General features: G+C 39.3%; 1 protein-coding gene across 2 annotated transcripts in view; it reads left to right on the top strand.

Moving 5' to 3' along the window:
- AKAP6 (A-kinase anchoring protein 6) overlaps nt 1-13502 on the top strand; it is a 624256-nt gene that overhangs the window by 213268 nt on the left and 397486 nt on the right. For both annotated transcript variants that reach the window (XM_031001840.3, XM_031001839.3), the window contains exon 3: nt 11373-11730. In XM_031001840.3, the coding sequence (XP_030857700.3) occupies nt 11407-11730 (324 nt within the window). In that variant the 5' untranslated portion in view covers nt 11373-11406. The remainder of the gene's footprint in view (nt 1-11372; nt 11731-13502) is intronic.

Here is a 13502-nt window from a genome sequence, read left to right as displayed (position 1 = left end):
TAAACATTTTTAAAAATCAAGATTAATCTTAACATATGATTGTCTCTTTATCTGGAGTTAGGCCAAGCTTGAGGTTAAGGGCACAGACCTCCAAGACTAACAGTTCTGCCCAATATTTCTGATGCCAGTTCCAAATGTGGGGGTCCCCAGGGCCATCCTCACTTCAGACCAACTGGTTATAAAGTTGAGAGTTCACACAGACTCTCTCAGATTTGATAATACACTAGAACAACTCATAGAACTCAGGAAAGTGCTATTACTTATCATTACAGTTTTATTGTAGCAAAAGGATACAAATAAGAGCCAGCCACAGGAAGAAACATGTAGGGAAGAATCTGGGGCTAGGACAAATCTTCCAGGCCCTCAGGGATGTATTACCCTTCTGTTGTTGATGTGTGACAATGCACATGGAATACCACCAATTTGGGAAGCTTGTCTAAGCTTCAATGTCCATAGTTTTTTATTGGGGCTTCATTACATAGGCATGATTGATTGAATCACCACCCACATGGTTGCCCAAAGCCTCAACCCTTTGACCATATGGTTGGTCCTTCTGTCTGGCCAGCCCTCATTCTGAGTCACCTTATTAGCATACACTTATCAGGTATAGTCTAAGGGGCCCATCATAATTAACTCAGATATTCCTAACACTTGGGAAATGCCAAGGGTTTAGAGGTTACTTCCTGGGAGCTGGGGCAAAGGCCCAACTTTTCTTTAGATAAAGGTAATTTATCTAAAGATACACACCCCTACACACCCTACACACCCCTCCACCTCTACTTCCAGAGGTACCTGGTTCCATCGGTTTCAAAATACTTTAAGGATTCTGAAGTAAAAATCAGGTTGGTTCTTTGTTCTCTGTACTGCTGTCTTAAGATTTGGTTTTTGTGAGTTGGTTAAGTGGTTTATCATTTATTCATCTAATTTCTGGCTTCCAAAATACTGTTTTTCTTCCTATTCTTGAGTGGTTATATTTAACAAAAAACTTTTTTCAGTAGTGTTAGTAGGCTTTCTGGAAGGAGAAAAATTAGGTCTGTGTATTCAGTTGGCCATCTTTACTCAGAAATTGCCCAGGCCTCTCCCAATTAATTTTTTGTTTGTTTGTTTTTTGAGATAGGGTCTCACTTTGTCACCCAGGCTGGAATACAGTGGTGAGATCACAGTTCACTGCAGCCTTGACCTCTTGGGATCAGATGATCCTCCCACCTCAGCCTCCCTGGTATCTGGGACTATGGGTACATGCCACCACGCCTGGCTAAGTTTTTGTATTTGTGTGTGTGTGTGTGGAGATGGGGTTTTATTTTGTTTTCCAGGCTGGTCTTGAACTCCTGGGCTTAACTGATCCCCCACCTTCATCTCCTGAAGTGCTGGGATTACAGGCATGAGCCACCATGCCCAGCCCTAACTTATTTTTATTAACAACTTTTTTGTAGAATACTTATTAACACCTGGTAAATGCTAAATTAGCAAATACTTCTATATTGCTGAATTGTAATACAGGTAACTAATTCAGACTTCAGAATCTTTCAAGATGACCCTTCTCTCAGGGCTGATTTTCTTCCTACTTTACATATTGAGGTCACAACATATAAATAGCTACTTATCGCTTGTTGACTGTGGGGAATATGGGGCTAAAGAGGGATCTTTTATCTTCAATCTTGCCTATTTTTACAATGTTTTAACTAATATTTATATATTACTCTTTAATTAATTTAAAAATAATTTTAGAACAAGAAAAAAAGTAGAAACATTGATGAAATGATCCTTAAAATTTTTCCACTTCAAATCTATAATGCTAAGATTGTGAGTAGGGTTAATGGATAACTAAAAATGGAGAATTCTTTTTATATTTAATGGAGTAGGTAGGACAGAGTGCAGAACTCTTTTAATCATTTTGATCCAAAAGTCAAACTTGTATTCATTCTCTTTCTCTATCTTTTCTTTCTGGGCTAGGAAGAGGTTTTTAAGGTTACACTTTGTGTTAATAAAGTCTTTGCTTGGAAAAGTGGATGTTGATCCTCTCATAATGCTGATTTCTTATTTCATTTTCTTGATAAATAAGAGTGCATGTATTGACTTTCCTGTACCATTCTAGGATACAACTGTAATTGAATTATTCTTTTTTGACAATCTTTTTAGAATTCTTGCTCCCTGAAAGATTTATCCTAAACTCCATAACATGGCATTCTCATCCCTCTTATAATATGGCAGCAACTAACCTTGTAGCTTAATCTGTTTCTTGGCCCCATCAAGCTTCCTGTTCCCTTCAACACTCAATTATTTGCTGATTCTCCCAGCTTCTTGGTGTTGAGGTATCTTTATCCATGCAGTTTCCCCAGCCTAGAATTCCTTCACCTCCCTTCCATCTCTGCTTATTTAAATGAGACCCTTTTTCTCTTTAAAAAAAAATTTGTTTTGTTTATTTTAAGTTCAGGGGTACAAGTGCAGGTCTGTTATATAGGAAAATTTGTGTCATTGGGGTTTGTTGTACAGATTATTTCATCACCCATGTATTAAGCCTAGTATCCATTAGTTATTTTTCCTGATCCTCTCCCTCCCCCTACTCTCTACCCTCTGAAAGGCCCCAGTGTGTATTGTTCATCTCAGTGTGTCCATGTGTCCTCATCATTTAGCTCCCACTTATAAGTGAGAACATGCAGTATTTGGTTTTCTGTTCATGTGTTAATTTGTTAAGGATAATGACCTCCAGCTCCATCCACGTCCCTGCAAAGGACATGATCTTATTCTTTTCTATGGCTGCATAGTACTCCATGGTGTATATGTACCTCATTTTCTTTATCCAGTCTACCATTGATGGGCATTTAGGTTGATTCCATGTCTTTGCTATTGTGAATAGTGCTGCAATGAACATATGCATGTATGTGTCTTTATAATAGAATGAATTATATTCTTTTGGGTATAGGATTGCTGGGTCAAATAGTATTTCTGTCATTAGGTCTTTGAGGAATCACCACACTGACTTCCTCAATGGCTGAAGTAATTTACACTCCCACCAACAGTGTATAAGTGTTCCTTTTTCTCCACAACCTCACCAGCATCTGTTATTTTTTTGACGTTTTAATAATAGCCGTTCTGACTGGTGTCAGATGGTATCTCATTTTGTTTTTGATTTGCATTTCTCTAATGATCAGTGATGTTGAGCTTTTTTTCATATGATTGTTGGCCACATGTATACCTTCTTTTGAAAAGTGTCTGTTCATTGGCTGGATGCGGTGGCTTGTGCCTATAATTCCAGCACTTTGGGAAGTCAAGGTGGGCCAATAGCTAGGAGTTTGAGACCAGCCTGGGCAACATGGTGACACCTTGTCTCTCCAAAAATCACAAAAATTAGACAGGTGTGGTGGTGTGTGCCTGTGGTCATAGCTACTTGGGAGGCTGAGGTGGGAGGATCATGTGAACCCAGGAGGAAGAGGTGCAGTGAGCTGAGATTGTGCCACTGCATCCCAGCCAGGGCAACAGAGGAAAGAAAGAAAGAGAGAAAGAGAAAGGAGGGAAGGAAGGAGAGGAAGGAAGGAGAGGAAGGAAGGAAGGAGGGAAGGAAGGAAGGAAGGAAGGAAGGAAGCTGTTCATATCCTTTGCTCATTTTTAATGGGGTTGTTTTTCTCTTGAAGTTTGTTTAAGTTTCTTATAGATGCTGGATAGTAGACCTTTGTTAGATGCATAGTTTGCAAAAATTTTCTCCCATTCAGTAGGCTGTCCATTTACTCTGTTAATAGTTTATTTTGCTGTGCAGACATTCTTCAGCTTAATTGGATCCCATTTGTCAATTTTTGCTATTGTTGCAATTGCTTTTGGTGTCTTCATCATGAAATCTTTGCCCATGCCTGTGTCCTGAATAGTATTGCCTAGGTTGTCTCCAGGGTTTTTGTAGTTTTAGGTTTTACATTTAAGTCTTTAATTCATCTTGAGTTAATTTTTGAATATGGTGTTAGGAAGGGTCCAGTTTTGGTCTTCTGCATATGGCTAGCCAGTTATCCCAGCACCATTTATTAAGTAGGGAATCCCAGACCCATTTTTATAAGCCATCTGAAATGTTACCTTCTCTAGTAAAGGTTTGCACTTATCTTTCCTTTACTCAGGATTAATGACACCCCTGGGGCCTTACTGGGCTTTTGTTTGTTTGTTTTTGCCCTTCATGTATTTGAGCATAGCCTGTTGGTGCAGTAGGTGTGAGTATGTGTTTGGGTTAGGGAGAGAGGGGGAGAGGAGAGACAGAGGTGTGAGAAAGAGATTGTTTCTATAAAGTTATAATTTCCTTGAGGGTGAATATGATGAGTCACATATACATAGAATACCTTTTATATAGTTGATTTTCAGTAATGTCTGTTGATTTAAATTCTAACCACTAAATGTCAGTTGATTTGAAATGAATCTTGTTTCATTTCCTTTACCTTAATAGCATTGACAAAGGCAACAATTGTACAAATTATGTATTAAAGTTTTACAAATCCAGTCTCTGTCATGACAATTTCTTGAACAATAGAAAGGTGACTGCCTTAATGCTTAAAGGTGATTTTTAGCAACTTGGGATGAGGGTGAGAAGTATGAATGCTCATTAGTGTTCACTGAGTCCAGGTCCACATATTGATGACCATGGGTGCCACTGCGGCTGCCTGCCTGAAGCAGTCAAATGAATCTCTGTGTGACAGGAAATGACTGCTGTAGAGGAGGAAAGAAAATACAGGAGGCATGATGAATATCTGAGTCAATCTGGGTATCCCTGCCACAGGAAGATCTGAATAATTGGGGAGAGGGGTAGGAGGAAGGTTTGAGGGGAGAAGATGATTGATTAAGTGTGTTATGGTTGACAGCAGACTGTGTTCTGGGCAAGGGAGTTAGCGGGTATTTGAGGAAAGACCCAGGAGATGGTGCGTGGTCTCTAAGTGATTAGCAGAATGTAATCACCCATCTGCCGAGGGGCACAGCTGTACAAAAGGAAATATTCAAGACGGGAAAGGAGAGAGAGAAACACCAGTGATAACACGGAGATCTTTTAAATTATGGAAATCTGTTTGGGCTCCCCTATTGATGTGCTGTTTCCCCCCTGGGGCACTTGCAGTCCTTCTCACTGACATCCACTTGTAGGCTGGCCTGTTATTGCAAGAGGATTAGAAAGTGAGATTAATCTGGGGCTACTGCAGTGATCTCACTAAACTGTTACTCTGCGTGAGTGCTGGAGGGCATTGGGGTGGGCAGGGAAAGAGAGCAAAGGAGAAGAAGGCATCAGGCAGCAATTATGGACATTTCCTTAGGAGCATCTTACAGAAGCCACTTTAACTTTTTCCCTAAGTACAGATTTAACTTAATACTTGGCAGCAACTCTTTGCCTCTTCTATTTGAGAGCTTAAAGCCATTTAAAGTTTCCCAGCTCTTGACCCAACAAAAGGCCTGGGAGGTAGGCAGGCAGCAAGATTTAAAACTAAGTGACGAACTAGATCCTCATTCATCTGGCTAGGCAGTGGCATTTAATTAACCAATTTATTAAATTTGTTTTTGTGTTTTCTTTGCAGAGCCCAATCTGGTATCCTGGAATCATATACAGGGTACACCTCTGGAGTTTCTTTCTCCTTAATGCAATCAAATCATGAGAGCTAACCTTAGACAAAAATTGAAACAGGCCAGAGGATTTTTTTATTTCTAAATTCAGTGTCTATATGAATAGGTTCTATGAAGAGTGGTTATAAAAATGTAAGAGAACAAATGAAGTGGGAGAAAAAGGAAACTTATGTGATGCTTAATATAATTTTTTCTACCTCTGTTCTGTAATAAGTGCTATGTAGCAAGCACATCTGTTAATTTGACTAGAATTATGCTTTAATCACTTGCTTATATTTTCAGGATAAGCAGGGCACAGAAAGACTGAGAATAAGAATTTAGGCTTAGAGTTGATTTACATGATGAAAAGACTGCCTCTCAAACTGTACTCATGATAATGCTCTTACATGGAAAGAACAGTTTCTTGCTGAGACAGAGCAGGAATCTATTTGGCTGAAGTTGGCTTTGTCAGCTAGTCATGTTAACACAGTACTATTAATTTATCCTGCTTTAAGATTGCTGGGGTTTTTGAGAGTAAAGTCTTGATTCTTCTGAACCATGACTGGAGGTGCTCTGTCCACCCAAAGACTCTTTTCCATAGTGATCCTTGTTTTGGCAACTGTCTCCTTTTTCTCGGTCCACTCATCACTGCTTGTTTGCAAAAGGTCTGCCTATGACTGCACAATCCTGGAGCTTATACATTAGCTTCCAAACAGGGACTGCATAGCAGCCCTCTCTGCACAAGAGATTTAGGCCAGCAAGAGAGTATGAAGCTGGTACTCTATACTGGCACCAGTGTCCTGCCAGCATGGTGCAGCCCCGACACTGGCCTTCATCATATTGTTTGGCCACAAGAAGAGAAACACCGGGGAGAGGAGGAGCCAGATGATTAATCCTGAAGGGCCATTAGGGACAAAACCATTTACAGTGAGTACAATCGGCAAGATACCCGGCTTTTCTGTTCTTTTACTTAAGAGAGAAAATTGTAAAAGAAAGGAGAGAGAGGTGGGAAGCTTTGACGGCGATGTAGCTGAACTTTTTTGTCTCCTGATTTGGTCGAATGAACTTTTCTGATTTAAATGTGTTTGTTTATTCAAGTCGAATGCATTCTGCTAGCGTCAAGCTCCAACACAAAACTCGTGGACATGAGATCGCAGAAACAGTCCTTGTTAGTAAGCCATCCATGGCATGTTTCTACAGGATGATAAATAGAATAAGGTGGAAAAACCCTTTTATAATTTAAAAAAAAGCCTTAAAATCATTACTGCTTTCAGCTATTGCACTTTAATTATTGCCTCTTCTTTGGATTTGTGTAAAGGAAAGGATTTGATGGATGTTATTTTTAACAGCAGCTGGGATAAAGGTGGTATTATCGCTAATGCTGGAAAGGTGGCCGCAGACAAGCATTTGATTAGGGGGAGGGAGATGAGAGGTCACTGGGTTCCAAAAAGCTGTCTGATCACTCCTTTCACACCGTCTTGGAGCCAGAGTTGTAACTCAGTGGGTACCTGTGTGCACTCGATCAAATTTTTTTATTTTCACCATCAGAACTTGTAGTCTAAGCTTTTAAAAAAATGTCTCTGTGACTAGAAAGGAATCTTATGGCAAGATGACTTGTAAAAAAGAATTCAAAACTTGTATTATTTACAAATATAGACTCATGCTCAATTTCCTGCTTTCTGTTTGCATTCAAATGGAGTAATTAGTTTGATGGGAAAGAAACTTGAATAGTCCTGATAAGAACAAGAAAAATATTCACAAAGACTGTTACTATAGGTTTCTACAATTTGAAGCATTTTAAAAAAATTATAATTTATCTTTAAAATCAGATGTGATTTTGTTAAAATCAGAAACAGAGTATGACCATCCATATATGCTACATTTAAATGTGAACTACTAAAAATTGAAAACTGTTTGTAGTAATTGCTTTTCATGAAAATGGGCAATTAATCCATTTTATGCTACTACCCAGGCTTGCTGTGCTTAATGACACATATACCATTCTTTTCCTAGTGGCAAAGGTATATGTGAAGGAAAGTAAATAGAAGTTGAAATGAAACTTGAGTAAAACACGCTTTGTTTTATCTCTATGGGTTATAGAAATTCTCTTGTGTGTAGTCTGATCAGTTAAATGTGGAAACATAGCATCTAGTTAGAAGTTTTATAGTTACAGGAAAATTTTGCTTTGGCAGCTTGAATGTAAGATTTCTTTGTACTTGACTCATATAGGATGCACATCTTCTCCTCTCCAGCTATGCTTTTGTTTCATATTTTTATTTTATTCTGGTTTGTCTTCTACATATATAACCACATCTGTTTTGTCAGTCTTAAGTGGCAAACTTCTAGAGGGGAGAATCTCCCATGTTTGTTCCTCTGGGAAGAATTAACAACACAAAATGTGTAAATAATGACTTACAAAACGCTGTTTTCATGATAGTAATTTATTCCTTTTCATTAAGTAGGACACATCTATCAATAATACTTGTAGGCTTTGATAAAATGGAGAACCATCATTTAGTAGCTACGCAGCTCTCAAGATAGGCAGGAAACTTCCAACAACTTTGAAATCTCTGGATAAATAACCCTAGGCAATCACAGATTCTTAGGGCAAATGGGATCCTATTGACTATCTAGTTCAGTTTTGTCATTTTACAGATGAAGAAACTGAGGCCAAGAAATATATGGAGGATTTTGCCCCAAATCATATAAAACTGCCGTGTGCTTAGTGCGTGGACTAATGGTATATATGGAAATGTTGCAGGTTGGGGCATAAGCTAATTCTTTAGTGTGTTTTTTAGTTTACAGTACGATGTGTATTCCCAAGAAGGCCCTGCCTTGACTTAGGAGTTTCAGAGAAAACACGGTGACTAAGCACTGTTTTTCAGTTGTGCAGGGCTTTGGGGCAGGGTTTTGCGGTGAGTGTGTATGTGTCAGTGTAGCTTAAACAGTTCATTGTATGCTGCCCTGGCTCAGCATTCAGTTTTCTAGTTTCAGTGACTCTGGCTTCTTAGAAGAGGGAACCACTGTGACACCAGTGTCTTCATTTATAACCAGTTCTAAGTTCTTGACCTAGAAACCTTATTAACCTTTATGTATCAGATTCCTTCTATAGCATTGTGATTCTAAACTTACCCCCAGAGGGCAGTGGGTCGATTAATAATTTTTTTTAAATATTAAAAATTTGGGGCCAAGTGCGGTGGCTCATGCCTGTAATCCCAGCACTTTGGGAGGCCGAGGTGGGCGGATCACAAGGTCAGGAGATGGAGACCATCCTGGATAACACAGTGAAACCCTGTCTCTACTAAAAAAAGTACAATTAGCCAGGCATAGTGGCAGGCACCTGTAGACCCAGCTACTTGGGGGGTTGAGACAGGAGAACGGTGTGAACCCGGGAGGCAGAGCTTGCAGTGAGCTGAGATGGCACCACTGCACTCCAGCCTGGGCAACAGAGTGAGACTCCATCTCAAAAAAAAAAAAATTGGAGAAATTGGAATCAGCCTGAGGCTGGGGTATGGTTTAAGAAGAAGTGATATGGTAGCTCACTCTTCCTGGAGTTTTATCCCTATCAGTGAAATTTTGTTATCTTCTAATTGTTTTTTGTTTTAATAGCTGGGTCTAGTATTATTATTACTTTTAAAACTGAATGCAAGCATGGTTAAAAATATGGGGTATCTGCCTTATATTCATGGGAAAGAAAAAAAGTGTGGGGTATGGATTTCTGCCTTTTGCAATCAGGTGGAGAAGGCTGTTGAATTGAAGCCTGAAGCCATTCTCTAAGGCAGGTATCAAAGTGATAAACCTACTTTATAACATATATTTTGCTTTTTGCAAATAACTTTGTTTTAAAAATTTATCTGTAATTCTCTTTTTTATTTTTTATTTTTTGAGACATAGTTTCATTCTTGTTGCCCAGGCTAGAGTGCAATGGTGCAATCTCGGCTCAGCTCACTGCAACCTCCCCCTCCTGGGTTCAAGCAATTCTTCTGTCTCAGCCTCCTGAGTAGCTGGGATTACAGGTGCCTGCCACTACACCCGGCTAATTTTTGGTATTTTTAGTAGAGACGGGGTTTCACCATGTTGGCCAGGCAGGTCTCGAACTCCTGACCTCAGGTGATCTGCCTGCCTCGGCCTCCCAAAGTGTTGGGATTACAGGCGTGAGCCACCACGTCTGGCCTTCTCCTCATCATTGAATTCAAAAGTTAGATGCCTGAGAAATTAGGGAAAAGGATTATACTGCAGTATTGGAAAGATTCTGAAAAAATATGTCATAGGAGTAACTTAGTCTTAAGGCTTTTGTCAACTCAACAAGTCTTTTTTATTTCCACTCCTCATTCCTGTATGGAAAGATACATGTTTCTAGTCAAATTGGAAGGATTTTTAAAAGTTTCCCCTCTATTTTGGTATGTGAAAATAATTTTGCTTTTCTTTTTTTTGCTGAATATTTGTTACTATACAAATATGAACTACTTTTTGACAATCACATTTAATTTCTGATCTTTAGGTCAGTCACCTTTCATCTTTGGGGAAATAACAGTATAAACTAACTTGAATTTGTAGAACCCGAAAAAAAAGTATAAAAGAAAAAGAAATTCATTGCCTTGAGTAGAAGAAGCTGCTCTTGAGACTAAAAATAGTGCTTATTTATTTTAAAATATAAGAGCCTAAAAGTTGATATTTTATACTAGACTCGTTCCAGAAGAAAGATAAATTTAATAGCTGGATAATTAAACTAATTAAATTCATCTTAAAATGCAACCTTACTTTTTGATGAATTACACTTATGTTATTTTAACTTATTTGGTTAATATTTTACTGTTTATGTATTTCAGACCAATTTATTACCCCTAAAATTCCAGAAGCCTCTAAAAACTCCATATAACCAAATATTAATGTAATTTAGATTGAGAGTTAATTAGATCTATTCAGTACAATCCATGATTTATACTTTGTAGGAAAGTAAAGATTTGGGATTGTCACAGGTTATTATTTAACTAACAAATCATAGAAAGGAGCAACATCTCCTGAATTCAGCTCAGTGTTTTTTGTGATTAGAACATCTTCCCACGTAGTTGTCCCATGTATTGAATATGTTGATTTTATAGTCAAAATGATGTTTGAATATTTCTAGCAGAAAAGCCCAAAATAATCCTGGCTTGAACAAGATAGAAGTTTGGCTTTTTCTCACATAAAAGAAGTACAGGGCAGCAATCAGACCTGGTACGATAGCTCCTCCGTTATCAAGTGGAACCTGTGTTTCTACCCTCATGCTCCACCGTCCTCCACCCGTCATACTCAAAGGCCTCTCTGGGTCTGAGTTGCCAGCTGCTCTAGCCATCAAGTCCACATTACAGCCTGGAAGAAGGGGAGGAAAGTAGAAGGGCATAAAGGGAGCCCCTCCTAATTGAGTCAGCTCCCTGTAAGCAGCTCTCCCAGAATTTCAACACAATTCCACTCATTGGCCAGAACATGGCCACACCTAGCTGCAAGGGAGATAGGGAATGCAGTTTTAAATTCTGGGCAGGAATACGAACAGCTAAAAACCAGGATTTTGTTACTAAGAAATAAGGGAAGAATAGATGGGGGCGGTGGGGAGAGAGTAGGCAATATCACAGTGGTTTTATGTTCATATTATTTCCTGGCTCTTGGGGCTACCATGTAGAAAATCAAAACACCTCTTTCTGTTTTTGTTATGAGCTATGGTTTCTTAATTTAGAAATCTGGCTTAATTTAGAAATCCTGTTTCTTCTGTGAAGTATCATTTCTTTATTTGGCAATCTTGACTGACTCTTGCTTTCTTCTTTCCTCTTGCCTTTCAGCTGTTTTGGAAAGAAGTGAGGTTTAGACTTCTCCATGTTAACCATGAGCGTGACACTTTCCCCCCTGAGATCACAGGACCTGGATCCCATGGCTACTGATGCTTCACCCATGGCCATCAACATGACACCCACCGTGGAGCAGGGTGAGGGAGAAGAGGCAATGAAGGACATGGACTCTGACCAGCAGTATGAAAAGCCACCCCCACTACACACAGGGGCTGACTGGAAGATTGTCCTCCACTTACCTGAAATTGAGACCTGGCTCCGGATGACCTCAGAGAGGGTCCGAGACCTAACCTATTCAGTCCAGCAGGATTCGGACAGCAAGCATGTGGATGTACATCTAGTTCAACTAAAGGTAAGGCAAGGTCTGTGATCCTTTCAGGATAGAAGTTTTCAAAAGGCTGTGGCACCTAGAGACTGTGTTCTGTAATTTCCAGTGAGGAATTGTCCAGGAAGAAAAGCACAGTAACAGATTTCAAACCATTATCTTTAGACGTAAACATGGAAATAATTAATTCTTCTCTGATTTTACTACATGTGCTGATTATCTAGAATACAACTGGCCTTTGGTGATAGTGCAGAGAAATGGGGAAAGGGAGGGGTATTTTTGTGCAGTGTTATCAAAGTAAGTTATACAGAATAAAAGTATTTAAAAACTCTTACAAAGGGTTTAATAAAAGACTCTTATAGGTAAAATATCAAACGCAGCTGTGATTGTGAGTATTTGTATGTGACTATTATCTTCAGTTGAAGCTGATGCTGCCTTTGTGGCAAACAATGAATTCTGACATAGTAGGGAAGGGCAATGTTCTTTTACAATGAGTTGTTTCATCCAGGCACAATGCTTCATGTAGAACAAAGGTGATTTTATGACAACTCATCTAAAGTTCAGACATTTAAAAAAAAAGTCTGTGGACTCAGAAGCCCTTTAAAAGCCTGACTGTTGGCAATAATGAAATGGAGTTGCTAGTAAAGAGTACTACCAATAGCGTTTTTGGCCTAGGGACTTCAAGATAAGGTGAACCTCGCCCTGCCATAGTCACTCCTCTCTCCCAGGTCCTTGAGGGAAATACACACTCAGGTCAGTGACCTGCAGAGCAAGACAGGTTTATAACCAATCAGGGCACTGGCCACAAACCCCATGGTAAATTTCTAGTCAATTAGAAGTAACACTAAGGAAACTTCCTTTACCTAAGCTGGTTCATCCTAAATAATCTGAAATGAAAGGTCAAACATTCTTGGATCTTAACACTTAAGTGGTTTACAGGATGCAGCCATCAGCCTGAGTGGGAAAGATGAGCACTTAAAATGAAGCATAGAGCCTAGAGTAGAGCAGGTTCAGCCTTCTCAGGCTGGTTCAGCAGATCCAGAGCCCAGCTGCCCCATTACAGAAAGTGTTCAAATGAGTGTGGTTGGGGGAGAGAACAAAAGAGCCAGAATCTTAAAGATGACTGGGCTTCTCCCAGGTTGAGCAGGTCTAGTGTCTGTTTTCTACAGGTTATTAGGGAAAAAAGTACAAAAAGGTAACAGAGAGATGGCTAGGTATTAGCTTCAACAGAATGCAAACCCCAGCCATCTTTCTGCTGTTGCAGCAGGGAGTGATTTGACTCAGTCTGTGAAACATGGTTTGTATAATCAGAATAGCAGGTCTCCAACTCCTTGAGGTTAAAGTGAAATAGAAATTTGGAGGCTCTGCTTTGCCCCCTTCCCTTCTCTGTCCCCTCCAAGGCTACCCTTACATGTGGCTCCCATAAGTAGACAGGAGGTTAGGTTTATAAGGAAAGTCAACTACTGCTTTCTGGAATCTTTCAGACTTACACAGAAAAGGTAGGGACAATAAAGGGAAATATCTTTAGAAGTCTCATTAAAAAAAATGTGTTGTTAAGGGCTATTAAAAACATTAATGAGTCAATTAACTTTATTGAATTACATTAACAACTTGGAAGTGAAAATTTAAATTTTAGTTCCAAATAAGAATGTAAGTTTTTGTACAATTAACATAGGGTTATATTTAGTGTTTGAGAAACCAACTCTAGGGTTGTATGTCTTTTTCTCATTCAACTGCCTATCACGTTCTTACCTTGGTCAAAAGGTATTTCACACCCACCTCCATCAGCTCCATCCCTT

This window comes from Gorilla gorilla, chromosome 15 (genome assembly GCF_029281585.2).
Source record: "Gorilla gorilla gorilla isolate KB3781 chromosome 15, NHGRI_mGorGor1-v2.1_pri, whole genome shotgun sequence".
Classification (NCBI taxonomy): domain Eukaryota; kingdom Metazoa; phylum Chordata; class Mammalia; order Primates; family Hominidae; genus Gorilla; species Gorilla gorilla.
Note: the sequence above shows the minus strand (reverse complement) of the source record. Positions and strands in the feature narration are given on the sequence as shown.